The 27137-nt window shown below is 48.0% G+C and overlaps 2 protein-coding genes and 1 long non-coding RNA gene across 6 annotated transcripts in view; 1 reads left to right on the forward strand and 2 right to left on the reverse strand.

Annotated features, from left to right (window-relative positions):
* The first annotated feature begins 14 nt into the window (after nucleotides 1–14).
* On the forward strand, nucleotides 15–13102 carry LOC136115242 (uncharacterized). Its single transcript, XR_010653182.2, has 3 exons — nucleotides 15–201; nucleotides 9026–9167; nucleotides 9745–13102. It is a non-coding gene; the product is annotated as an uncharacterized lncRNA (long non-coding RNA).
* On the reverse strand, nucleotides 3034–13281 carry LOC136115241 (asparagine--tRNA ligase, cytoplasmic). Its single transcript, XM_065861241.1, has 15 exons — nucleotides 13156–13281; nucleotides 12587–12669; nucleotides 12321–12386; nucleotides 12122–12214; nucleotides 11603–11692; nucleotides 10776–10854; nucleotides 10162–10232; nucleotides 9802–9888; nucleotides 8392–8613; nucleotides 7832–8031; nucleotides 7241–7376; nucleotides 6206–6319; nucleotides 5548–5679; nucleotides 4784–4915; nucleotides 3034–4303 (listed from the first exon to the last, which is right to left on the reverse strand). The coding sequence occupies exons 1-15, from the start codon at nucleotides 13196–13198 to the stop codon at nucleotides 4172–4174; spliced, it is 1680 nt and encodes a 559-aa protein (XP_065717313.1). The 5' UTR covers nucleotides 13199–13281; the 3' UTR covers nucleotides 3034–4171.
* Nucleotides 13282–13536: 255 nt separating this feature from the next.
* Nucleotides 13537–27137, reverse strand: part of LOC136114962 (phospholipid-transporting ATPase IC-like) — a 28478-nt gene continuing 14877 nt past the window's right edge. For 3 of the 4 annotated variants that reach the window (XM_071801728.1, XM_065860715.2, XM_071801726.1), the window contains exons 11-28: nucleotides 27008–27096; nucleotides 26609–26799; nucleotides 25552–25760; nucleotides 24711–24754; nucleotides 23516–23672; nucleotides 22543–22731; nucleotides 21714–21826; nucleotides 21089–21253; nucleotides 20628–20739; nucleotides 20248–20323; nucleotides 19663–19795; nucleotides 18978–19263; nucleotides 17991–18214; nucleotides 17222–17305; nucleotides 16144–16389; nucleotides 15764–15902; nucleotides 15319–15449; nucleotides 13537–14555 (exon numbers count right to left, since the gene is read on the reverse strand). In XM_071801728.1, coding sequence (XP_071657829.1) covers nucleotides 14331–14555; nucleotides 15319–15449; nucleotides 15764–15902; nucleotides 16144–16389; nucleotides 17222–17305; nucleotides 17991–18214; nucleotides 18978–19263; nucleotides 19663–19795; nucleotides 20248–20323; nucleotides 20628–20739; nucleotides 21089–21253; nucleotides 21714–21826; nucleotides 22543–22731; nucleotides 23516–23672; nucleotides 24711–24754; nucleotides 25552–25760; nucleotides 26609–26799; nucleotides 27008–27096 — 2813 coding nt within the window. In that variant the 3' untranslated portion in view covers nucleotides 13537–14330. The remainder of the gene's footprint in view (nucleotides 14556–15318; nucleotides 15450–15763; nucleotides 15903–16143; nucleotides 16390–17221; nucleotides 17306–17990; nucleotides 18215–18977; nucleotides 19264–19662; nucleotides 19796–20247; nucleotides 20324–20627; nucleotides 20740–21088; nucleotides 21254–21713; nucleotides 21827–22542; nucleotides 22732–23515; nucleotides 23673–24710; nucleotides 24755–25551; nucleotides 25761–26608; nucleotides 26800–27007; nucleotides 27097–27137) is intronic. The other variant, XM_071801727.1, reaches the window with a different exon arrangement.

A 27137-nucleotide genomic window follows, 5' to 3' on the forward strand; every position in this document is an offset into this window, starting at 1 on the left:
GCCAACCCCCTCAGCCCGCCAAGCCCCTCAGTCACCTCAAGCCCCGGCTGCGTGACCGCTACCGCAGGGCTCGGCAATGAGAGACTGAAGCACAAAAAAAGACACCGGTACCTAGCTTTTATTTGAGGGGAAAGTTAATAACGGCATCCCTCGCATCACGCCGCGGTTGTGTTTTGAAGGGTTTCTTTGCAAGGGGATGCGGTAAGTAGGAAACTGACTGATATCACTTATTAGGTTGCAGGTAGTCTTACTGTACTTGCTTAAATATTAATGCAGCACATCTCTAACATTTGAAGTACCTTCCCTCTTTTTGTCAGTCGAATAGTACTTCCTTAAATACTCATATGTATTCCCACTTAAACCTAAATCCTCTAGTCCTGGTCTCTTCAACAAACTCAAGTATATCAAGCTTAATTTTATAATAATCTTCAGCTAGTTTAAATACCTCCGTCATGTCACCTCTTAATCATCTTTATTATTCCTCCAAGATGAAGTAATGATCTCTTTTTATATGTAAAATCTTCTATTTATCAATCAGTTACTCTGCACTCTCCTGTCTCGGTTTCTATTTTCCTTTATATGCATTGACCTTATCTAAACAGCATGGACCAAATTCTAACGCCAGTCACGGCGCTCTAAATCCAGAGTAACTGACTTCAATGGCACAATTGTCATTTGATGTCACGGATTTACTTGCGCACTTGGGCATCAGCATCCCTGCAGGGTTTAAGAGACGAGGTTCTCAGGGACACGGGTTAGTGCAAGAGTTCTGGTGGACTCGATGATCCTGACAGTGTCTTCCAACTGAAATGATTCCACGATCTCTTAGGTTTACTCAGGCTCTAAGAAAGCTGCAAATATTTTAAAAATATGTGTTTCAAATTTTTTTAAAACCCTGGAGAGCCTCCTCAGCAGACACTTATCGTCTTCGTCAGCCTTTGCTGTGAACCTACCTCCAACAAGCCTTGTCCTTCACAAAGAACCTGGTGGATCCCAGCCCATCTTTCAGGGGACATGAACCCATCGCCTCCTCCAGCACCCAGCCCCTTTGCTCTGGTAATTCTCTGCTGCTCCAAGGGAGCTGAAGCCACAGCAATGTGCACTGTTCACAATGAGCATCACTTCCAGGATTTCCTTTGTGCGCTGGGAAGTCCGGCATTTCTCGGCTGGAGGCAGATACCTGCAGACCTGGATTTACACCCAGCAGCACCTCTGCATCCCGCCACAGTGCAGGTTGTGCTTCCCCAGCCCTGGCACAGATGCTGGAATCACAGGGGGCTGTCAGGGGACCGAAGGGGTCAGACAGGGATGTCCCGCTGTCCGGCCCCGCGGCTCGGGGCTCTCACTGCCGCAGCCCTTGCTCCTCTTTTCCACCTCCATCTATCTGGACAGCAGCACTGCAGGAACCGCACCCGAGGAGGAGCAGGACAGCTGGGACTTTTGACAGGTCTTAAAACATCCAACTCTGATGGGAGCGCCGCAGGAACACTGTTAGCCCAAAGAACATGTACAGCAGCAAATGTGATTAAATCATCCCTGAATGCAAACTTAAAATCAAAGAGCCTGGAAACAAGCGTTCTGGATGGCTGCCAGGAACACCCAGAATCATCATGTTTTAAATCACTGCAGACATAATCACTCAACAAACACAAAACCATAACTGGTAGGACACAGAAATAAAATCAAGATCCATTCATCCATCTCGAAAGGCATTTTTTTAAAATGATCAAAACCCTGAATTGAGCCTCGATGATAAATCAGGAAGTGCAGCAATCGTATTTAACACAGCGAAGGTTCATTTTGAAGTGGCTGCCTCAGGAATGTCTCCTCATTACTTGGGTGGTAGATTTGCATGGGCTGTTACTGACACAGGCTCCTTCCTGTGCTGGGCTCGCCCAGCCCCACCAGCAGAGCCCCATATTCCACTGCTCATCTTCCATCCCAGCCACCTTGTACGCTCCTCTTCTGATGTGCCCCTTCCAGCAGCACCTCCTGAGCGCTCAGACCTTCCTCCCACAGCTCCCCTGGTACAGAAGCTTTTACCCTTCACAAAGCAGTTCAGTGTTTTTCTAAAGTATCTTTTCCCAACCTTTCTCCTCCCTTCTTAGCACCTTAGGCACTTGAAGGGAATTTGTTTGTAGAAAAATCTTTGTATGCTCGTAAATTCCTAAATATTCTGAATTATAGAAGCCTCTTCAGCTCTGCTCCCCCCGCCCCCAAACCCACTAACAACAACAAACACCCACAAAAAAGAAACCCCAAGGGGTGGGATTACTATTTGGCAGCATTTTCATCTTTGGGACTGGGGTGACTTTTCCTGTAGCTCACTATTAGTAAGCTGTCCTGTAAGAAGTAAGAAATTTTCAGCATTTTGTTGCAATCAAGCTTTTTCTCCTCTCCCTCTAGCTTATGTACTTCAGACATATGCATCAATACCCCAAACCACAGGAAATTTACAAGTGACGACACTTTTGCAGGTATTTAAAGAATCTTTTAAGTTCTACATTCGGACAAAGAACTCATCCAAAATGGAGCAGGACAAGTGTGAGAGGGGGCTGAGGCACCTTACTGGACACGATAGGGGCTACAACCAGACAAGGAAAATGGGTGAACTCAGAGAGGTGGATAATAAAGCAAGGCATCCTAACAATGCTCTTTTCTTAGAGTATCTTTAATTTGTCCTCTACTCTCCTCCCCTGCTCCAGAGGGGCAACCCTTGGGTCACACAGCAATGCCACAGCAGTCCCCATCAAACCCCAAGACATCAAATCTGTTTAAGAAATCACCTCACTTGTTGCTGCTGTATCAGCCAGCAAGGCAGCGACCAGCTCTGCTACAAACCGCAGCCGGGAGTCCCGGCCCACCCCCTGGAGCTGCCGCCTTGGCCACCAGTTATTAAGCACATACTGCACTGTAAAATCCACTTTTCCTGTGCAGTATATTGCCTGTGCCAGGACAGACCGTATTATGAAGACTAAGGGAAAGGGAAGAAACAGACGTTACAGCTCAAGAACTACTGCCTCGCACACCACCTTATGTTGCCATAATTTATTGGTTGCTGATTTAGACCGGTTTCTATATGTAACATGCAAGATGAAGAAAACCAGTCATTTCTTACAAAAATATGGACACCGCACAGCTCAACAGTTCTATTGGTGGCTAATCCAGGTCAAGTCTTGGTGCAGGTGGCAAACGATGCACCTACCAGCCGTTTATCTCTCTGGTAAGAGGAATTGCTTTATTTCTGACTAAAAAGCACAGATGAGTAGACACATGAAACTGTTACTCGATCCTAGTTGATAACCGGGTTACAGTTGGACACAGCAGAGAGCACGGAGCCAGCAGGAGCCTGTGCAGCACGTCAGCGAGACGGGGCAGGCGCCACCTGGACTCAGCGCATCTGCGCAGCACAGGAGCTCAGCCCCCACCATGCTCAAATCCAAAGGATTTCCAAATTACCAGGGGTTTTGGGTCTTCGCTCAGTCATTTCTGGTTTGAAAGGACGGCAGAACCTCGACTGGGAAGGCAGCACAGACATCCCGCTGTCCAGACAACGCTGCGAGAGCAAAGCCCACCTCACATTCCTCATCAATAAATAATCTGCAACAAACAAAAGCCCACAGCTCTTGCAGCGGAATTTCGTGCTCAATACTACGGACCTTCTTATTGAATAAACTCAAATGGAGCTTCCATTAAAAACAGCAGGAGCTAAAAAAGTGCAGCACTTAATTATTCCCATTTTTATACTGCGTTGAGCTATTCAGAGGGTGTCTGGTCATGCCATTCTCAGAGGCCAGCCACGTGGCAATTTAAAGAGCTTGAACTGCTGATGTCTCCAACAAGAAACCACAAGAGAAGACAGATTAAAATTAAAGCTAATTTAAAAAAAAAAAATCAATTTTAAGTCACAGAAATTAAAAGCAGAAGCATATTTTGCTTTTTAAATGACATCTTACCAGGATCTTTGTTTTTTGTTGACTCGACAGCATAAATACACCTAACGTTTTTTTCTAGAGCTTCTTCCAGTGAATTAGCATTTTCCTTTAAAAAGGGGTTTTGTTTAATTTCCTTTTCACATCCTAAATGAGTGGTTGTTCTCAGACGGGCTGTAGACCAGCAGAGTGTATCGTTCTTTTGCAAGCCCCGGTGGCTCGGGTTTCTCACGGGATGACTAAGGTTTGCAGCGCTGCACGAAGCGTGGATACAGACAGACATCTCGGATGTGGTGTCTGTTCAGAATCCAGGTCAGGAACCGCTCCAATCCCAAACCGTATCCACCGTGAGGGCACGTGCCGTATTTTCTCTGTCAAATTAAGATCAGAGAGTAGCCATTGAACTTTTTCTTATTATTTATAATTGCAGTAATACCACCAAAACAAAAACAAAACCCTTCCAAGATTATTTTCTGTATAATGAGGAAAATGGACTACACTATTTTCAGGCAAGGTATTTGTCTTTAGTTGTCCTGAGTTTCTTGGGGCAGTTCCAGGACTAGAAGAGGAAAAAGGAAGGTGAAAAAGCAAGTTGTAAGGATTCTTTCTCAGGTGCCTCCTTTTCCGCTGCCCTTGCTGGCAGAGCTTGGCCATCCCTGTAATCAGACCCTGCGGGACACCCCAACCCACAGCCAGGCTGTTTAAGCAGGATGGAACTGTCACCCACTGGTTAAACCATTATCTACTTTGGGCCACTAGAAATGTCTCCATGTTAGACTGCAGCATCTGAAGAGTAGCTTAAAGAAGAGTCCGATATATGAGAGGAGCAGCACATGCAGCCTGTCACAGACCTGGTCGGTGTACCAGTAGTATGGTGTGGGGTCGATGCCCTCTCTCTTGTAGCCTTCCAGCAGCTCCTCGCTGTCCCAGATACGCATTGAGCCGCCAACTATCTCCCCAACGTTGGGCATCAGCACATCAACCTACAACACACACTGTTACAGTTAACATGCGTGCAGCAGGGCATAGAAAAACAGCCCAAGCTCAACACATTTTACCACAAAGTCTTAATTCTCCACAACAGGAAAGGAGGGAATTCCTTCCAGACCCTATTTACAGATGGACTAAACTGACTGACTAGGTTCTCTAATTTGATCTCTGATGTTCTTGGACACACTGAACTATAAGAAACAAACAAGAAAAACCTCCAAACCACAATAAAACAACCTAAAATAAACAACAAACAAAGCCAAACCAAACCCACACCCCAAAACCACAAACAGAGCAGCATTCCTCACAACCACCACTCCTCCCAGCTGCCCAGCAGCTCCAGTTCAGACAACACGGTCTCAAGAAGCGATAGGAATACTGTCAGCAGAGCAGCACTTCACCAGGCCAGTGGAGAACACGCTCACCATGATCCAGCCCCAGTTTCTGAGCACTGCAGTGTCACTTGTTCACTCCTACAGGCTCAACACCACAAGCCGCTCAACCAAAACCTGTAGGAAATCCCCACGATTTCCCCCGGTACTTGTCCGTTCTTGATTTTACACTCTGCCAGCCCTGCTCTGCTCAGAAGCCCGCAGCACTACATGAACACTAAACAGCAACGTACAGACTCCGTAAGGCGGGAATCGTCATGGCAGCGCTGCATGTAGAAAGACTTGATCTCTGCAGGAAATCGGCACAGCAAGATCGGCTCGTTAATGGTGTCTGTCATCAGCCTCTCGGGAGCTTCAGGAATGTCCTACAGTTAAAGAAGCCTTATTAATATTTTAAACAAAAATCACTCCAAGACCTTAAGTTCTTCATTGTATCAGGCATGAAACAACAGCATTTGTCCTAAATGGCCTAAATTTCTAAACCAAATTTATCTTAGACAATCCTTTGACTACGGCTACATCACCAAGTCCTCTTGAGCTCCTGCAAATCATTTTGTCTTCCATGTAGAAAAGCGAGACAGGGAACAGATGCACAGATGACAACATGGACTTAGATTCCAGTGTTCCAAGACATTCTGTGAAAGCCCAGCCCACACCCGCATTCCCCGATACATCACAACACCTCCCAGCACAGCCCAAACAGCCAGGCCCCAGTGAAGCTTACAGCAAAACTCTCTTTAACTTAAATGGGACTAGAATGTCACTCCTTTTCGATGTCACTCCAAACAAAGCACCATGGTCCAGAAACTGCCAATGGACTCACACACCCCCAGGGCCGGGTCAGGGGATTTTGCTTGGTTTTCATTCCTCCAGAGCCTCAGGCAGACTTACCTCCCCAAACTCATAGTGAGTGCCATCATCCTTCTTCACGTCATGTTCCTTCAGCCACTCAATGGCTTCGCTGTAGTTCATTCGTCGGAAAGGCCGCTTAGGAGGCTTGAATGCCTGTAATTAAGAGCAGACGAAGCCAGTTAGAAGAGTACCATTTTTACAGCAGAATACTTCCAGACTTGAAGCATACACACCGCTCTTTCCAGCTCTAAAATCAACAAATTATTACTAAATACATCAAGCTGGGTACTGAAAAGCTAGAACCAGACACAACCCTATTCCAAGCCAGTAAAGCTTACAGAACAGATGCTGAAAAAGATGGCAGGAGGTGAGAGGACGTATTTACAAAGCTGTTTCCTTTTCTCTATGAATTCTTTGCACGTGTTGGTGTTTCAGATTGAGTCACTAGCAGAGGCTCCAAGTGTTAGGCCACAGAAGAACACTGGTGCTTCCCTTCCAGGTTGGTTGAGCTCCTACCATTTCCTATCTCTTGCCCAAATTCAAAACTGAACCTCCCAGCACTTACCAGGAAAACAGGTCAAAATAACAGGGATGACTGAGCCTGTATGCTCTCAGAGAAAAGCCAGTGATGAAGTTTGTGGGCTCTTAACGCCATCTTCTTTGCAAAGGCAACAGAAGACCGGAGGTCTCTAACAAACAGAAAGGGCTTTAGAGCTCCACATTCCCGGGTAGACAGTAGAACACGAGCTGTTTCATTGCTCCCTTGTGCTCAATCTGCAACACCAGCCGATCGATATTACGAGCTCTGGGATAGAGGTTTTCATTCCAGAAGCACAGCACACGTGGCCATAAATCCCAGCACATTGCTGGCTCCTGGAACTTCTTCCCCTGCTTCTGGAAGGGCCATTACCAGCCTTGCAGCATTTTAATTCTTCTGATGCTATTTTTCGTATTAGTAATAATAATAGTATGCTCGCTGCCATGCCCTGCCTCCCCCCAATGCACATGCTGACCAGGAAAGGCTAAAGCTGCTATTTCCTCGGCTATTGAGGACTGTTCCACATTGCTGCCTACCGGGTTCAGCTCGTACAGTAAGCTTGATGCCGGGGATTTCAAGACTCGGCCTACTACATCACAAACCAAGCTCTCCAGACGGTCCAATAAATCCTCAAAACTTATAAAAGGACATTCGGCTTCAATGTGAGTGTATCTGAAAGACAAAGTCATGACATCACAAAACTGCACACAAGCAACAAATCTTTAGTTATGGAACAAATCCTCAGGAGAAAAAAGCGACCGAACGCACAAACATACAGTTCTGTCCCCTTTCTTATATCTCCCACTTCTACACTGAAAAGGAACTTAAGCCGTTGAAAACAAAAAAAGAAGACAGACAACAAGAGTATGAACTGTACTTTCTAAAAAGACAAAGCTTCCTGGAAGCGTATCAGCTGTTTCGCTCACATCTTCCTTCGCTAGATGTCAGTGTTTTATGATGAATTGGACAAGGTATTAAGCCCCAAATATACTTTTGCTCAGTCCTCCCACATTAGCATTATGCTGTCTGTCTGCTCACTGTACATCACGTCACCCAACTGCCCGCTGCTCCCTGGCTTTAGAAATTCACTTCCACATCAAAAACAGAGAAGCAGAGCCTGTCCATACTCGGCCAGGTGCCTGCGGGTCCGGGACTGCTCGGCTCGGTACGACTGCGCGATGCAGAACACGTCTCCCAGGGCTGGGATGCAGGTCTCCAGGTACAGCTGGGATGACTGCGTTAGGTACGCCTCTTCACCAAAGTAATCCAGCTTGAACAGGGTTGAGCCTCCTTCCACCTGCGTCTGGACTAAAGTTGGCGGTGTGACCTGGGAAAGAACACGGTTCTCACTACTTGGTGAAGAATTAAGGACACTGATGCAAAGCACACCCTTCCAGAACACCGTCTACACCACCTTTGTACCCACGTACACATCAGCCTGATATCCCTCAGCACCCCAAAAAGAGGTATGCGGGCTGTTTGTCAGTCACGCTGTGACACACACTTCAGAAGCATCTGCACACCTTTGAGATCTATGTCTATGAAAGCAATCAAACAACGCTTTCCTAAAAATGGCTTTTCTTTTGCCTCTTCCAGGTCAATGCAAAAGCCTGCACAGTTTTTCCAGGAAAAAGATAACCTTGAATCAGGACGTTAGTTATCTGCTGACAAGGGAAAATATACTTACTTCATAATATCCGTTGGCAAAGAAATGATCCCTGAAGGCCTGTACGACCATGGAGCGCACCTTGAAGATTTTGGACATGTTCTCGCCCCGGATCATCATGTGCCTGTTGTTGAGCTGCACGTCCACCTCGGAATCCTCGTTGAGCAGATTGTCGGCGCCGCCGGCCGGGGCCAGGCCCAGGAGCTCCCAGTAGTCGCAGCTCAGCTCGTGGCCTCCCGGCGCCTGCCCAGCAAAGGGACACAAACACTGGACCCGTGCACTGCCTGCCCCAGATGCAGCGACCTTAACCCAGTTTCACTAACGATGCTCAGTCCTCATGGCAGCACTTTTCAAGTGACTGCTCTCTAACCTCAAGTCGAGCTCTTGGGGACAGGACCCGAGTGGCAGGGACAACTACAACAATCAAGCCCATCCAAATTTCATTTGCAAAACATGCCAGTAATGGCCAACAGCATGTGGCTTACAAAAATATTGAATGATCTACAAAGCACCATGAAAGGTGGACACTTTGACTTTATTCACACATTACAGGCAGCCACAGTGACAGACTACTTTGCTCAAATGTTATCTAATGCATTTTGGAAACATTGTTTGAAGTAATATAACAATCCAAAATGTGTTGTTTTTTTTCCAGACACGTTTCTCTGTGTTACCTCACTAGAGGTTACAACACGTACTCAAGGGACCAGCCAGAATACAGACTGCCGATCCACACAACAGAACAGCTCCCACTGCGAGAACTGATGATGATTTTGAATATATGTCTGGAGGATGAGGTAAGCTTACAGACTAGCGAGATTAAACATGCATCTGTCCTCTAAATCTCAACACTGCTGCTTTGCTTTCCCTTCAGAAAAAAGGGTGTTGCTATAAGCAGCTACCAAGAGCTCATGTCTTTAAAGGACGATTTTAGATTTGGCCTGAGCTTCCTTTCTCCATCACAAGTTTAGTTTTGCAACACGGACACAACTATCGCCTCTCAGCCACCTCGTAATAACCAAGTCAGAAGCCTTATGGTAATTTTCAACAAACATCCTGGCATAGGCCTGCGTGTCCTGATGAGTGCACTGAGCTGCTGTCACAGATGCCAGCTCCCAAAGGCTTCCCTCCTGCCTCCAGTCTGCATCCTTCCCGCAGAGCTGCTCAGCACGGCTTTAGCCCTAACTCCGGATCTAGGCGTGTTTAAACAGTAACGCGTGTGCATCTAGACTGGAATGAGACAGGCACAAGGCTCACCTGTCCCACTGAACTGTGGAACAGCAGCAGCTTTGGGACCTTTGTTCTTGTCTCTAAGCCAAGTTCCCACCAAAATAATCTAACAATTCTTTCCACCTCTGCTTTTCCTTCTATCAGGAAAACAATAAACTGCTAAAGAGGAAGAGAAGCCAAGACTAACACTAAGTCTCGTACCTGCTTGCCTTCGGGAACGAGGTTCAGCGTCCCGTACACCGCGACACTGCTCTCCGTGGAGAGAACCAGCCCGTTGTAGCACTGACACTGCCGACACAGACAGACAAAGCGTTAACGGAGCTTCTTGGGATTAGTTTTCTTACAACATGTATTTGGCTCACAGGCAAGATTGACTCATAGTCACTTCCAAATAGCTCTCACATTGACAAAGAAATTCTAGTGGTATGAGATACGATTTAACAATAATACGACTTAATCAGTAGGTTTAGGAGAACTTCCAACTGTCTATATAAAAGAAAAATGGATTAGGTACAAACACTTAAATAAAACACAGAACAGAATTCAATCATCACAACTTACCAGTTCATCGGAAAGGACACACTGAAGAAAACCTGTGCCATCTCTCAAAACAATGAACATCAAATTTTTTCCTAGTGAAAAAGAAAGAAGAAAAGCAGAGCATCTCAGCTTTATTCACCAACCCATCTGAACAGACCTGCTCCTCAGGCACACCACCACTGATGTGCAGGTTGTTGCAGAAGGACTGTGGTCACATCCTTCCATTTTAAAAACCAAGGATGCTCCAGGTGAGCACTGAGCATGAGCACAGCCAGAGCATTTCAGAGCTGTATTTTGTATAGCAAATTAAAATAAGTTTTGACAGCCACCAGGAGCAAAGCCTGTTCCAAGCTGACAGGGCTGGGATGGTACCACCATGCCGCAACCTCGGATGTCCCTCTAGTCCCCAGGGACTAATGTCCTTCAGAAATAATGGGAGCAAATGCCTGTAGAGCCAGAAGCACCCCTGCCATGCACATCCATGCCCTGGCTGACACCACCTTGCCAGCCAGAACACCGGTCATTCTGGCAGCAAGTATTCGTGCTAAGCTTATGTTAAAACTAGGTGCTGACTCATTTTAAGTGCTGTTGAGTTTGTTCCGTTTGCACAGGTTCAGTCAATGCTTGTGGCTTACCTTGCCTCCGTAATCTGTGGATCCAGCCAAAAATCTTCACTCTCTGGCCTCTGTAAGCCTCCAGAGCACCAATCTTTACCTGTCAAGGCAAATGATTCACCTTTTAGATGGTGTTTTCCACATAATTACTTACAACACCAGTGTCCGCGACATCTTCCAGCAGCGCTTGAAGCAAAGCTCCACCCAGGTATAAGCTCAGCTGTCAGTACTGACCAGCTCTTCAGTAAGGAAAGCGTAGTTTAGCGAGTTCTGTCCCAGGGAGTACGATCAGACAGCATTTCCAGACTTGGAACTGAGTGCAGCGCAGGTCTGGAGGAGCCTGCGGGTTCAGCCCTTTCCCGGAGAGCGGCGCTGGGCTCCAGTGAAACCGCTCCAGCGCGGGTCACAGAAACCCCTCCACACAGGCTCTGTGCAAACCCCACAGAGCAGCGAGCGCAGGACCTGCTCAAACCACCAAATCCAGTAGGACTCTACGAACAGCCAAATGACATGTCTCAGTGACTCCAGTTACATCCTCTGACCAGCACTGCTGCTTCAGTCTCCACCACAATAATCAAAGCAAAACTGATGAACTTTCTCAAACAGAAATATGCTCTCTACCACTAGACAGACACAGAGAAGTCTGATGTGTGAACTAAGAAGGTTCAGACATCCATCACGTGCATGAGAAAGACTGAAATCTGCACACTAGAGAACACGGATAACCACAAAAACAACGTTACATTTATGGATGGCAAAAAGACAGTGGCCAAACAGCAGAGCCAGACCCAGTCTCTGTGCAGACAAGATCGTACACACAGGCCATTATCAAGTGCGCAGGATCTTACACATTTTGGCTCCGGAAGGCTGGGGTCATTCTTGATAACAACTTTCTTCGCTTCCTCCAGGTTCTTCTCTCTTCTCAAGAGATCCTCTGCCTGGTGGAGAAGAAATAATAGCTGTAACAAGGCTTGGCAAGATTCCCAGTCCTTACAATTACCCGAGACTATAATATACACTGACAGACAGAGGTGTCATGAAGCTTTGATGTTACCCTACTGGGGCCTAAACATGCCCTAGTTCAGGACCAGGATGAGAAACAACACGCAGATGCATTTCTGATTTTATCCAGAAATCTGAAGGCAACAGACTGCAATGGTTCAAAACTCGCCCCGTTTCAGCCATCGGCTCGTCCTAATCTAAAGAAAGGCGAGTTGCAAATAACATCTGTGCAAAACAAGGAAATGAATGAAGAACAAACAGAAGCTTTTCTGGAGGGGTGGGAATGGCAGCAATAGTGATAATGTTTCAGAAGAAGGAAGCTGGTGTGATTCCGCTCCTCCTCCATGGCAGCCCCTGCAACCTACCTCCTTCTTCTCCTTCGCCTCGTTCTTCATTTGTTCCCTGTGCCACAGCTTTTTGACATTTTTCATCTGTGACTTTGAAATGATGGCCCATCTCTAAATCAACCCAAGGAGAGAGCAGAAGATACCAGATTACATTTGTGTCCCTTCACACAAGGGAGCAGTAAGTGATTTCTACTGGGAAGCTCAAACACTACAGCACCTCGTTTTCTTTTTGCGAATCCACATAAATAGTAGGGAACGGTTCCTTTCCTGCTGTCATCAAAGCCTAAAAAAGGGAGAAAACAACAGCATCAGTGGCACTGCAAGTGATCTAAGTCATCCTTAAAAAGCCCAAGCAGACATCCTACTTCTGATCAGATGTGCAAAAACCAGTATAAAATTAACATTTAGAAATATAAGGCAAAGCACTTGGCCTGAATCACAGCTCACACGTTTCAAAACAAACAGCAGCTGCTCCCCAGTTACCTTGAGAACAGTCTTGAACGGCTTCTTCTGCGTCCCATCCCCCGCGGAGTCGCTGCCCTCTCGCTCGGACACGTACAGCTCCTCTGGAACGCACCAACACAGGCGGTTACTCACAACAGGAAAAAACGGATCAACCAGGAGGTGCACAGGGACACAGAAATCACGGTGATCACCAGGAATGAGCCATCAAAAACAACTCCGTGGGCACGCAGGGTGAGAACTGTCTAATATTTCCCACTGTAAAAATCAGCCCATGCAGCAAGCGCTGAAGTCTCAGGGGCTGATGCCACAGCGGAACCCGCTCCGGGGCTCCGGCCGCGGGCACGGCCCGGCCCCCTCCGCACGGCGCTCCGGCCGCCCCCAGCCCCACCCGGCACGGTCCCCTCGGGCCGGCAGCCGCCCCGCCGCTGCCGCCATCTGCTGCCTGCGGCGAGCGGCCGGGCCGGGCCCAACCGCATGGCATCGCATCGGGCCGGGCCGCGCCGGGCCGGGCCCGCAGGGAGCGCGGGACCCGCAAGGAGCGCGAGACCCGCAAGGAGCGCGGGAAGCGCGGCGCCCGCCCGGCTCACCCAGCGCCAGCGCCGCGGTCCTGCCCAGCACCTCTCCCGCCATGGCCGCCGCACTGCCGCAGCCCGCCGGAAGTGGCGTCACCGCCGCGCCCTGAGCCAACCCGCCGCCGCCTTGCGTCAGCCGCCGCCCGCAGGCCCGCCCCTCCCGGTAAGTCCCGCCCCTTCCGGGTAGCCCCGCCCCGCCAGTCTTTAGCACGTGTCATTGGAAATCAAAGCAATATTGCCATTTACATATTTAATATCTTAACCCCACCCTCAGATTCAGAGTCCAACACACGCTGGGGTTTGTTGTTTTTTTCTTTAAGTCCAACCCCACCTGCCTCACTGAGAGATCAGTTGTCTGCGCTTCCCTTTTAAACATACTTATTAGGACAGAAGCTGTATACTTTAGGATATTTATTTGCATTAAATTTCTGAAATGCACATCCATTAAACCAGAGCTGAATGTCATTATTTTTATTATAAAACGATTTAATCAACCTTAGTTCAGGAGTTGGAAGTAGATAAAAGTGAAACATTCATACATCTCAACCTGAAGAGTCCAAGTCTGTGCAAGTGTAAGGAGACTCATAAAACACTCTTTGCATTGTAAGAATTGATCTGTTATTGACTGTGTACCTAAAACTGAAATGAAGACACTTTGCCAGCCCAAAGGGCAGCGTTGCAGAGATCAGGTGGATCTGTTCATAAACACATGCCTATAAACGTCAGGATTCCTAATAAAATTCGAGCCAGGGCACCCAGGGCCCTCTCCAAAGACTGATGGGCAGGTTTGCCGTTTGACCGCGGGTCAGTGAAATGGCGCACACCAGGTAACTGCTGTTGGCAGTTTGTTTTCAAAGACTAAACATGAAATGTAGCTGCAGTTTCATACCAGCGTATTAGGAAAATGTGAAAAGCTTGCAGTTCCAGGCACCACAAGAACAAAGTTGCGATGCTGAGTTTTGTCCCCTAGCACACGTGTCCTTCACTGCCATGTTGGACAGAAAGCAGTTGCACAAGGATGAGTAGCTCTGCAGAGAACTCGTCTTTGTGTGTTTCTAGCAGTCCTGTGATAAAGCATAAGAGTCTTCATATCCTTATGTCATTTGTGTAAAAAAACATCCTGAGTTCGTTTAAAAAAATATTTGTTTTGTGCAATCCGTGGGCTAAAAAGCTGCTCCAGGCGCCGTGGCTCAGCTGGTGTGGGGCGCACCCGCGGCCCCTGTCCCGCGCAGCACGGCGTCCAGGGGAGCGCGCTTCTTGCGGATGCTGCGTCCCGAGGCGATGAGGTCCGCGTAGCCGCGCTGGTGGGAGAAGGCGTAGGCGGAGCGCCGGGCCGACACGCCGCGCTGCAGCCCGCTCTGCCGCCGCCGCCACTGCTGCTCCGCCGCCAGCAGCTTCTGGCGGTTCTTCTGGATCTGCGCGTGTGCAAGGACAGACGGGTTTACAGGTTACAAGTGAAAACAGCTTGTTCGCATTTACTGTCTGGGGAAATAACCTGATACTTTCACATCCTTTGACTACTTCACAGGAGGGTTCTCTAGTTTCAATTTTATTTTGTTAGAAACAAGAGTATATGCAGCAACACGTGACCATTTCAGGAAGACTCTCTGCATTATTTTGAGTTTCATTTTCAATTACCTTTAACTGTCTGTCACCAAAGCAGGTTGAAGATACATAACTGAAAGCTATTTCTGTGCTCTCATGCTGACACCAATGTCTCTTGCCAGCTCAAGGTGAAACAGAAGCAAACAAAACCTGTCCAGCGCACTGACACGTAACGCTGGAACCCAGCACAGCCCAAGCGAGAGCAGAACCCGGCCGTGTGCGGCTCCAGAGCAGGTTTCTGCGGTGTGACCGAGGCGAGCGCTCAGCCAAGAGACGGATCAGCCTGCTCTGAGCTGTGCTGGGCTCGTGCCCGTCCTGCTGCGTCCCACACAACCACTCTAGGGACATACAAGAGATAAGGGCCCATAAAGTGACGCTCTGCTCTGGGGGCCACACGTGACAGTGCCCATTGTCACCAGCCCGCAGGCAGCCTGGAGAGCACCGGGTCCCACCACAGCCGAGCTGCCCGCCCAGCACTCCTGGGCACAGGCACCCTTTGGTCTCTCATATCAGCACCAACACCGACTCCCGTAAATAAACACGTGCCAAAGGAACCAAAATAACTTTACTCACTCTATCGCTCTCCGAAGGCCAAATTGTCACTGATAAGAAACGCCAGGCCACCACAGGCAGTAAGCAAACAGCAATCGATAAAATCATGGTCAGCCAGAGGTACGGCTGTCTCAGAGCATTTGGAGCCGTTCCTTCGGATAAAACCAGCAAAAACTCATTTGTGACATAAACACCAGCATTTGGCCCTGCCTCACCTCAGGGTTTTACCTTCCACTGATGGGTTAGTGCAACTTGGCAAACACGGGTTTCATTTGCAGACCCCTACTGCTGGGCAACATCAAGTTCCAGCTCATTTCATTGAAACAAAAGAAATACTCCAATAAAGCAACTTGGCCCCAAAGAGAAACAAACATCAGGTTCGGGCCATGATATTCGGGCCATAGTTCTGCTCAAGCGACAAAGCTGCGCAGGACAGGAACAAGAACCAGAAAACACAAGGACTGACCTGTGAACTGAAAGCCGGACGGAAAGAGAACGTGGATTCCAGCGCTGTGGAAGTCAAACGTGATACCAAAGTAAAGTGCAATACTCCCAAATACTGAGAAGGCATTAACAAATGTCCAGTAAGAGGTATCCAAGCCAATCTGAAAGCAAACAAAAACTCCAAATGAGTTTATTAATTGGAAATAACATCACCTATTCTGAAGACTGACAGGGTTTTGGGCAGTCATCTCTCATCCAGTTACAAGTCAGTGAGAGAGAAAACATCAACAGAGAAGGCAGGAAAGGTAAAGTTTGTGTGTATTGTTACGTTTTCAGTAGACCAGTTTAGAAAGGTGAGCAGAAGGTGTTTTCAGAGCACCAAAGGAAGCTAAGCTTACTTGCCTGAAAATTGACGATAAATATAAGAGAAGATGCTGCCGTGACAGCGAAGGACTGGTAATCTGAAGGTGCTTCTCCATCTTGTCCCATGGTTTTCAGGTAAGCTCCATACGGTATGAAGAAGATCACCAATGAAGTTATAGCTCCATGCAGCAAACTTAAAAAGAACTTCTTGTAGTTAAAAAGTGAATCTTTCTGTCCCAAAACATACAGACTGGGGAACCGAAGACTCAATTTGTCGCTCACATCCTTAATAAAGAGAAAAGAAAAGTTGCTGCAGTTTCTTGTTCTCAGTGTGAGCACTGACGAGCGAGCAGCTTGGCTCCAGGGCAGGTCTCTCTGCCCCCCTGCACAGCCGGGGACGCCCCTCGCAGAGCTGCCACATGTCCCGCTTCCAGCCTCCCGGGTTTCTAGCCCATTATTGCCAGGACAAGAACATCGGCAGCTGTGCAGCACTCTCCAGCTGTGAGCTGTGCTGGAGGCTTTTCCCTCTCTGGTGAATAAGCAGAAGATGGGGCTGTCACTGCATGTCCTGGCTTCAAGTCTATAACAAATACTGAAGTGAGAGCTTAATTTGGAACAGAATTCATTCCTTTGCTTTTATCACAATAGAATGTGGAAACATTGATTTGCCTGATGATCAGGTAAGCCTTGTAGAGAAAACCAGTGCAAAAGGCCAAAAGCACCTGTCCCGGTGGATTAAAACAAATGCTACGCACCAAGACCTCCTGTCAAATGCAGTCACTTAAATTGTTCAGTCCCTACACCTTCAAAAGGGTAAGCACAGAACATCTTTTCCAGTAACAAAGCCGCCCGCTGCTGTGCCATGTGAATGATTTCATGGAATAGCAGGCACTCAGAAATGTGTAACAAACATCGTTAGCACTGCAGACTGACTGACCAACCTCGGCTATTTCAGTAACCCTCTGCTCACTGTCTGCCTACCCCACAGGCCAAAAACCCAACCAAACCGCCCCAAATGCCTTGTACATAAACCAGAGCAAGCAGTTTCAGTGTAATTAAAGGGCTGATGTCAGCTGTCTTTGGATTCCTCCGCTGCTAACAGCACCACGGGGAATACCTGGTCGAGCAAGCCAACCAGCAGAACCGGGAGACTGGAGTACAGGACGTTGTACAGCGTGATGAACCAGTCTTCGTATGCTGTCTGCAAGGGGAGGAGGCATTTCAGTCATTAATCACCTCTTCTTGATTCCACCCTCTCCTCCCAGTTCCTGAGAAGGCTCACACGTGCTCCACCACAGCATTAAATGACCTGTCTCCATGTTTACCAAAACGCAAGCAGCCCTGCAGTTCAAAGCCCTGCTCAAACTATTTTTAGGCTGTATTAAGCTGCCCCACTCCTTATGAGCCATCAATGTTGCCTGACCTGAAACACTGCGAACACTGAACCCCTCACACCAGTGTCGGTCTGGTTTACACTGCACTCGTGACCGTGACGACAACCTGTGAGCACTCCCAACACTGCCTGGTACAACGAGCACATTTTGAGCCATTCTAGCCAGCAGCTCAGATAAAGAATGTCCGGTTTGGTTTCCTACTGTTACGTACACATGCACCATGTCAGTTCACCTGGAGGAACAGGGTTGGGAAAGGGTTCCCAAACCGCTGTGTACCAACCTCTTCCTCCCTGGGCCACCCCAGTACTGACTTCAGTGTTCTGAATCATAACCAGCTGTTACCTTGAACTAACTAGCTTGGTAGTTACACCTATCTCCCGCTGAACTATCGCTGATAACTTCAGGTTCCCATCACTGCCCAGGCTGAGCCTTTGCTATTCTGACAAAAATGAGATCTGCTTGTTAATATCACCCACGAGCACGCCTCCTTACCTGGGCAGAAAAGCCACTGAAGAATGAATACCAGATGTGGACTAGTGTAAAGGCAAAGTTTTTGTAGAAAAAGAATCTTAAGAACTTGCACATCCGGATGTAGGACCAGCGGCCGTGGACCAGCAGCAGCCTCTGGAGGTAGCGGAACTGCCCGAAGGAGTAGTCGCTCGACATGACGGCTTGCATCCCTTCCTGGCCGCTGATCCCAACGCCGATGTGGGCAGCTAAGGTAGAGACAAACACCACGCGCTGAGTGAACAAAGGAGCAGAACAACAACACTGAGGGCAAGCCTGCTCCCAGCTCCTGTTCTCTGCTGCAGGTTCTTCTGCCCCGTTTTCTTCCTGCAGCACAAAGGCTGCATTGAAGACTAAACCAACTGCACATAAGCCCTTCCTTGCCCTGTCACGTACTGCTCACGCCTCCCCAGCACCTGGATTCTCTCGGTGCTTGTTCCATCAGAGTGGATGCCGGGAATTTGACCAAGGGAGAACTAAGTGATGGGATGGAGCAAGCAAAGCCCTGAGCCAGCTGGCCAGGCAGTGTGCAAACACGCTCCTTACAAACCACGTCCCACAAGTCTATTCTTGGTGGGATTTCTCAAGGAGCGGCTCAAAGAGCACCAGTTGCAATACAGTATGGCTGGTGCCTCCAAGAAAGGGGCAGCTAAGCATTGTTCTTTATAGAACTTCGCTCTTTATATTACACATTTGTGACCCACAACATGGTAATGGACGTAATTCAAGCCCTTTTCTTAGGGAATGTCTACAGAAAAAGCTGAAACATATCAGCAAAAACTACTAACCATTTCTTAAAGGGCTTCTTCAAAATGGGAAAGCATGGGCCTAGAAGCTAACAAACCCCAAGGACTGTTAACGTGGGTAACGAAATAGACGGTAGAGTCTTCAGAACAAAGAGTAACAGCGAAGAGACTGCAGAACGCCCAGAAGAGATCTTGCCTACTGAGAGAAGTTTTACGGTTGCCTTACTTTTAATCATGTTTACATCATTGGCACCGTCCCCAATAGCCAGAGTAATGGCTTTCTTGTACTTCTTCACCAGCTCCACCACCATGGCTTTCTGCTTCGGGGTCACGCGGCAGCAGATCACGGCCCTGCACTCGCAGGCCAGGTCCACAAAGTTCTGCTGCTGCTGCTCCTTGTAGGCCTCCGCCCTCCTCCTCTTCTCGCTTTGCTGCTGCTTCTCTTCTGCTGTCCTGGGGAACTTCAGCTTAAGTTTCTTTTTCTTCTTTTTCTTCTCTAGCAAGATTTCATTCTGTGTAACAACAATATTTTATGTTTCCTTCTACACTATTTCAAACCGCTCTCCAAGTGCTGCCTACACAGCACACTTCATTACGTTCCCATCGCCCATTTATAGCATTTCAATAAAATGCTCGTGCAGAGGAGTGAACAAAGAGCTATGGAAACAGTGAAAAGAATGTACTCGGTGAGATTAACAGAAGCAAAATGCTTGTGTTTAGTGTCACAGCGCTGCTTGCAATGTTTGAAGGAATATCTCTTCTGATGGGAACCAATTCACTTTGGAACATTCTGTTATTTAGACCCCCCTCCCATCTCCTCATCCCGCAGACAAATGAAGAGTCCTCTGTGAGGGACACTGTGACCTGGTGGTACCCAAATCCCAGATAAACAGCACATCTCCTGTACGTACCAGCCAGGAGCCGGTGATTATTAAAGCCCGATCCTTGCTGCCCTGGAAGAAGGGCTCGCTCATCCTTAGAGAGGAACACGTGCTCGACCCTGCGCCATTCCGCTGGTTTTCCAGCCTGGTTTGAAGAAGAGCACTGCAAAGAGAGGTGGGAGCTATTTCAGAAAAGTCAAGCTGGAGCAGTCCCAGACAAAGTCTGCAAGACAGAAACCCAATATATGCTGCAAGAGGTTTTGTGCCGCATATTTGGTGATGTTCTGAGCTCTAGGACTGGGGAGGGACCTGCCCAGCCCACTCCTGGTGGCTCCAGACTTGTCCGAACCACAGGCCAAGTTCAATGTCAGCAGCTGCTGACCTAAACACACCGTCCTGCAAACAGGCTGTCACCACCCCTACCCACAGCCGAGGCCGCCTTGGGAAAGTACAGGTCCAGAAAGAACAAACCCAGACGATGTACGGACGAGCAGCTGCCAAGAAGCGCTGTTCAGTCAGAGGCACTGTGGGATAAACTGGTTAACTGCTGCGCTCACTGTAACAACGGAACGGTTTTAGTTCCCACAAAAGAAATCCTCTGTGCTTTCCACTTGCCTGATATCTTCTCCATAGCAGATTTTCGTTTCATCTGTTAAGAGTTCACAAGAAAATCCAATATTTTCAGCAGTTTCTGCAATAAAAAATAAGACAGGAAAGTATGTACTTAGAAGTTCTGTCAGGAGTAACGGCTGGGAGCAGCCAGAAGTATCTGAAGTCCTTTCCAGCAATTTTGGAAGTTATGTTTCAGTATGAGAAGTTCCCTTTCGTTACGGCAGTGTGGATGAACACAAGGACATCAAACTGTCATACGCCACCAAAAACCGCCACACCGAGCTTTTCTGGAAACACGCTTCGCTTCTGGCCCGCGTTTGCCCCAGTTTCTCTCCCTGCCCTCCTCCCGTGTGCGGCAGCTCCGCGCCTGGACGCAAACCCACCTTTTTTGTCACCAGTGAGCACCCAGATCTTAATGTCTGCTTTCGAAAGTCTGGAAATGGTTTCTGGAACGCCGTCCTGCAGTTTGTCTTCAATAGCTGTGGCACCGAGCAGCTGCAATGCATTTCAAATACGGGTATTTAGTAGGCTGGACATGTGTGGAAAACGGATCCATTTCCAGGAGAGAATGAAACTGTTGTGGTATGTGGTCGAGAAAGGCACAGCTCAGGCTGAGAGCTCAGAAAAGACAGGCTCTTGCACACAGAAGTGGCCACATTGAAATACACGTACTAAAATACACTTCCCCTCACTCTATTCAACTCCAATCTGGCATAGCTCTAAAGCCAATCAAGTACTGGAAAAATCACAATGTCCCAATAAACAGGGATAATTTATTTTCAGAAAGATCGGTCTCTTCTAATACAACAATAAAAGTACACGAAAAATTTAAAGCTCAACTTACAATCAAGTTTTTTTCTATTTCCTCATATACTTTGTCCAGAGCTTCATCACGATCAGTTGTAGCTACACTGGCCTCCATGAACTTTTTATTCCACGCTACAAATTCCTCCTGACTGATGTCTCGGTAGCACAGGCAGAGGGTCCTGAGAGTTTCATTTGCAAAAATCTGGAAAATCATTTAAAAAACCATATCCACAAACTGAAACTGTTCCTTTGTGCCCAAACATGAGAGACAAGACCATAAGCATGTGGTGAGTCTGATAAACCAAATCAGTCCTGCGTGTTCCAGAGTGCCAAGAATTGACCTATAGCTGACGGGACACCTGAGCTGAACGGCTGCAGAGGTGACAAACAGAACAGAGCGCACGCAACTGGAACACGGGAACTATGAAACAGCATGCAGGCAGAACCTGAGTGCACTTCTCCTCAAAAGACAAGGAAGGCATTTTTAAGAACACGCATGAAAACTTATATAGCTTTGATTATTTCTCAGGTTTGGAACGACTTGTAGAACCAGTTATAGTTCTGCATTTTTAAATAGCTTAGGACAAGGAATTCAATAAAATTATTTATAGTCAGAAATAAAAAAGAGTAATTTAAAAGTGGCATATAAAATAGAAACGTACATCCAGTGCTTCTTCTGTAGCTTCTCTCTTCAGATTACTTGGGTGCAGCCGCTCATAAATCACCGTATCAGCCCCTTTACAATACAGCCTGATACTCCCATCTGATTCTCTTACTGTGGAGTGAAACACGGGAGGTGGGACAAATGTTAGAGTACAGGGAAATAACGGAGTAGTTCTCCGAATTTTCAGCCTACTGCTGTTAAGGACCTAAACCACAAGATCGTGCTGCTGCTTCATCATCTCTAACATTGTTCGGCTAAGTGACTCGGCTGACAAGTGCATCTCCTCTTCCCTTTCATGACAGGAGAGGACATTTAAATTCCCAAGGATTACATTTTGGTAATGGATCATACAGGATTACCATCTCCCTTGCCCATAGGAGCTGGGCAGACATACTCTAGAGATACAATGTCCCATAATTACAGCCCTAGAATCAGCAGATCTCTAGCTGATTCAGCACTGACTTCTTTAAAGAGAATTAAAACTAAAGAGCTATTTACGCCTCAACCTGCATACCTGGAATCCCAACAGCTGGAGGAACATGCGGTTTGCTCGTTCTCTGGGTAAAAGGAGAACAAGTGATCTTTGCAGCATTTCTCCAGGCTGCTGCCAAAGGGACCCGAGGCTGTTTCCAGCAGAGGCCGCATCTGAGCGCCAGGACTGTCCTAATCACAAAGCCCCTGTGCTGCCCAGAGCTGTGTGGATCACAACTACCACAGGGCTGTGTTCTGCACAGCTGTAATTCCTGGCTTCACCTGCCCTCGCACGTACTTTACACCCACGAAACACGAGTGGCCTTTTCTGCAGGGGCTGGTTGCGATCAGCTTACCGATGACAGACATGCGCTTCCTGTCGCTGTTGAAATCCAAGATGGCAAGGACATCGTAAGTTCTCTCAATGCCCATTTCGCTGATAGTGATGGTGTTTTGTGTTCGGGAAAGAAAAGCGTAGCCGAAGTTTCTGGCTGCCGTAACCAGGGCCCCCTCGTCCGGGGAAGCTGCTTGGTAGTTGAGCTGACCTGGATCATGGGAGCGGTGAAAAGAGGAGAAAGTTGGGGAAATGTGAGCGTGTCTCTGTCTCAAAACAAATACAATTTAAATATCTTAATTTCTCAATACCTTCATTTAAGCATTTCCAAAGCAAGCTCCAAAACACAAATCCTTGGCCACAGACACCAACATAATGTAGTGGAAACAACCCCAAAAACATCAGCAGGAAGAGCGAGACAGGACAGGAGACTGCCCGTTCCACGGGACTAGAGCAATATCGAACTTCGATGGTTCAAATGAATGAATCTCCTAACCTTACTTTTCACACCCATGAATTCTTCAACAGCCATTCAACTCCACATTGTGTTTCTGTCACATTTTTGATATTAATTTTGGTTATTCGCTGCCAAACTCTGAGGACAGACGCACATGATTGGTATCATCTATGGGGCTGTAGCTCAGGAGTAAGAGCACGAAACCCTCATGCAGAACACGCTTGTGTTTCCACACTGAAAATAAGTGTACAGACGTGTTCATTCTTTCACATATGTACGTGGAACCAGAGACTATGCCAAGGTCATTATCATTTTATTTGAGGTTGATGCTTTTGAGGTTTTAAAGATGCCTTTGAACAGAGAAAAGACCTGTAACATGAAAACACACAACTTCTGAATAAACTGCTCCCCTGCCTTTCGAGATCTGCTGTTATTTAGCATGTGCATTTGCCACAAACGCAGCTCCCAGTTAAGGAATCTCTCCCTCATGCAACTGGATTTGAGTTACACACGAAAAAACCAAACCAAACATACTGACCGTCGGAAGTGTCGACCATGACTGTGTGACAAATAGCAAGCAGGAAAAAGAACTTGGGAATCTCTGGCTCCTTTCCAGATTTTATTTGCTCTATGAGATAATGATCATAGAACACGAACTTTCCATCTGCATACATGTTCCAGCTGAAATCCACTTGCTGCTTAGAAATCAGAAGAGAGGGTTGGAGTGAGCTCACATGCCATTGCCCTGTGCTCTCCTGCATCTCGCCGCTCGGCACAGGAGCGCTCCCTGATGTACCATTGCCCTGTGCCCTGCTGCATCTCGCCGCTCGGCACAGGAACAATCCCTGATGTACCATTGCCCTGTGCCCTGCTGCATCTCGCCGCTCGGCACAGGAACAGTCCCTGATGTACCATTGCCCTGTGCCCTGCTGCATCTCCCCGCTCGGCACAGGAACAATCCCTGATGTACCATTGCCCTGTGCCCTGCTGCATCTCCCCGCTCGGCACAGGAACAATCCCTGATGTGCCACTGCTCTGTGCCCTGCTGCATCTCCCCGCTCAGCACAGGAACAATCCCTGATGTACCATTGCCCTGTGTCCTCCTGCATCTCCCCGCTCGGCACAGGAACAATCCCTGATGTGCCATTGCCCTGTGCCCTGCTGCATCTCCCCGCTCAGCACAGGAACAATCCCTGATTTAACATTGCCCTGTGCCCTGCTGCATCTCCCCGCTCAGCACAGGAACAATCCCTGATGTACCATTGCCCTGTGCCCTGCTGCATCTCCTCGCTTGGTACAGGAACAATCCCTGATATACCATTGCCCTGTGCCCTGCTGCATCTCCCCGCTCGGCACAGGAACAATCCCTGATATACCATTGCCCTGTGCCCTGCTGTATCTCCCCGCTCGGCACAGGAACAATCCCTGATGTACCATTGCCCTGTGCCCTGCTGCATCTCCCCGCTCGGCACAGGAACAATCCCTGATGTACCATTGCTCTGTGCCCTGCTGCATCTCCCCGCTCGGCACAGGAACAATCCCTGATGTGCCATTGCCCTGTGCCCTCCTGCATCTCCCCGCTCGGCACAGGAACAATCCCTGATGTGCCATTGCCCTGTGCCCTCCTGCATCTCCCCGCTCGGCACAGGAACAATCCCTGATGTGCCACTGCTCTGTGCCCTCCTGCATCTCCTCCCAGGTAGGCTCCCCGCATTTGGGCCGCATCCACGTACCTGCGGGTGGCTCTGCAGCTGCCCCGCTCCGTCCCGCCAGTCTCCTGCAACACAAGCGCCGTCCGTGAGAGGGCACCGGACAGAATAACAAAGCTTTTACAACTCATTCACGGAATAAAAAATACACAGAATATCTGTGGCACTAGAATGGCTCAGATGGAAGAAAAGCAAGTGCCTTCACAGTCACAGTACCTTTGTATACTGGTGACACTAAAGCAAGTCAAGAAAAAAGCACATGGCTGAATTGTTACAAAACAACCACGTTGGCTTAAAACAGCTTTCTCTGTCAGAAATTCCTCATCTCTCTTTAGGGGCAGGATGTTTAAGAAGCACAGGCATTAGCACACCGTGTTCTTCATTGTTTGAACCAATCAAGAGTTTTGGAGCACACATGCTGCATATTCTCAACACTGAAATCCAGACAAATTGGAAATGGCAGTAACTAATGCCAACATGAAAAACTGCTGCTCTTATTAAATTCTCTTCTTTCTTTCTAGATTAATTTTGTTCCTGAAGTGTCTCCACTACAAGTAAAGCATTCTGTAAATCACGCATTCCTGACTTCTACTGGGAAGTTTCCACTCAGGTCCATCAGTTTCCCCTTTTTAAAGGGGAAAACAGTGGGAAAACCCCAAAAATTCCATTTCAATGGAGCTTTACTCAATGCCAGGGCTAAGCTGTGGAAGTTCAGCTGAAACCAAAGACTCCTGTGCACCCAGTTCCAAAGAGCATTGTTCCAGAACTGCCCCGGTGAGTGCTGCCTGCTCGGGGCAGGGTGCTGTGCTGCCCCGGCTCTGCCCCGCGGCGGCCTGCCTTTCGCTGCAGGGTGCCACACACTTACCGTATCTTTGGCCATTTATGCAACATTTTTTAAACGTCATGATGTTCTGCGTAAGCGTTCCCGTCTTGTCGGAGAAGATGTAGTGGATCTGCCCCAGCTGCTCGTTCAGTGTGGTGGTTCTGGCCTTGGCCGCCGTGTCCTTCTCCGGGTAGTACATCTGCAGGTCCCAGTTTATGAAGTAGCTTTGGCCCAACCGAATCACTTCGACGCTAAATGAAATAAAATGAACTTTTCACTCCCAGCTGCATCTCATACAGTCAGCTGCATCCTGACTATTTTCCAGGACCCAAACTGCTTATACAGCTGGAGAGGAACCAGTTGCATTCACCAGCATGTTCCAGAGCCCATGGCCCTGCGCAGGCCTCTCAAACTGCTGTCACACCGCTCAGCCCCAGCACCACCGCAGGAATGGGGAAGAGCCTCTGCGGCCTTGTGAGCCCAACGTATCGATGGTGCTGCTCCCGTAACAAACAGAAACACCGCTTGGGAACAGCTTTGCAGTGCCATTTGGAGAAGAGCGGGTGGGAGACTGGATGACTTTGAATATGTTACAAACACGTTTGTCAAAGGCAAAATTATTCACACTTCATGGAGCAGTAAGGCCTCTCTTTTGAGAATAAATCTGGAAAATATGATTTTTCCATTTTAATTTCTTTTTTCAAGTTGTTTCCTTCATGCACTGTGACTGCAGAGTTAGACTGGAAGTTAAACACTAGCAGGATCAAGTCTCTGATTTTGGCAGAGATCATTGCTTGGGAGAATTTTTTCCTTAGTCAAAGTACAAAGCAGATGTGCTTAATACTGTAAGAAAAGCTCCATATCTTTAAATTCTGAGTCAAGCATCAAGTGATGGTTCTATATGAAAGCAAAGAGATCACTGTCTCGTACAACACCGGTGCCTTTCCAGGAGGACAGGCAATGAACGCGCTTCCCCACCCATCGCGAAGCTGCTTTTCTGACCACCAGCGGGAAGTTTAAAGTCCATTCATTGATCCGTAAGTTCCATAATTCAACTCCCTGAGCAGCTCGGCTACTGAAGGCCCAGGTGCTCACCCACCTGACATAGAGGGAGATGGGCACCATGGTGTTGAGCACGATGATGTATCCCCAGAAGTTGAGGAAGCCGCGGTAGGGAGGGCTGAAGTCCTGCGCGTCGTACAGGTACCAGGAGGAGTTGCCCACCTGCTGCTCCCAGTACGTGTGTCCGATGGCGAGGCCGGCCGACAGCAGGACGAGCACGACGAAGATCTGCGGGCACACAGCATGGCTCTGACGCCCAGAGACATCTCCTCAACTCACACCCACAGCTCCAAGGCACAGAATTACATGTACGTGCACGACGGCGAGCAAACCCTTCCCACAAAACAGGACTAACGCAGACTAGAAACACATCTGCATTAGCTCTGGTCACTTTCAAACAAACTCAAACACCTGAATTTTAAATGAAAAGGCTTACGGTATAAACCATGTAATTCGTAAGGGAGTCAATTTTTGTCCTTTTGAACCTCGTCTTTCCACTATTTTTCATTATTTTTGTATCAGCACCTAAAAATAAAGAAGGAAAAAAAAAGGGAAGTGACAATATG

The sequence above is a fragment of the Patagioenas fasciata genome, chromosome Z, assembly GCF_037038585.1.
Source record: "Patagioenas fasciata isolate bPatFas1 chromosome Z, bPatFas1.hap1, whole genome shotgun sequence".
In the NCBI taxonomy this organism is placed as follows: Eukaryota; Metazoa; Chordata; class Aves; order Columbiformes; family Columbidae; genus Patagioenas; species Patagioenas fasciata.

Coding starts and splice junctions, on each gene's coding strand:
- LOC136115241 (XM_065861241.1), bottom strand. CDS start 13,198: ATGGCGGGAGAGGTGCTGGGCAGGACCGCGGCGCTGGCGCTGG. Junction 12,670..13,155: donor GACCGCGGCGCTGGCGCTGG/GTGAGCCGGGCG, acceptor GGTGCGTTCCAG/AGGAGCTGTACGTGTCCGAG. Junction 11,693..12,121: donor AGGCGAAGGAGAAGAAGGAG/GTAGGTTGCAGG, acceptor CTTCTCCACCAG/GCAGAGGATCTCTTGAGAAG.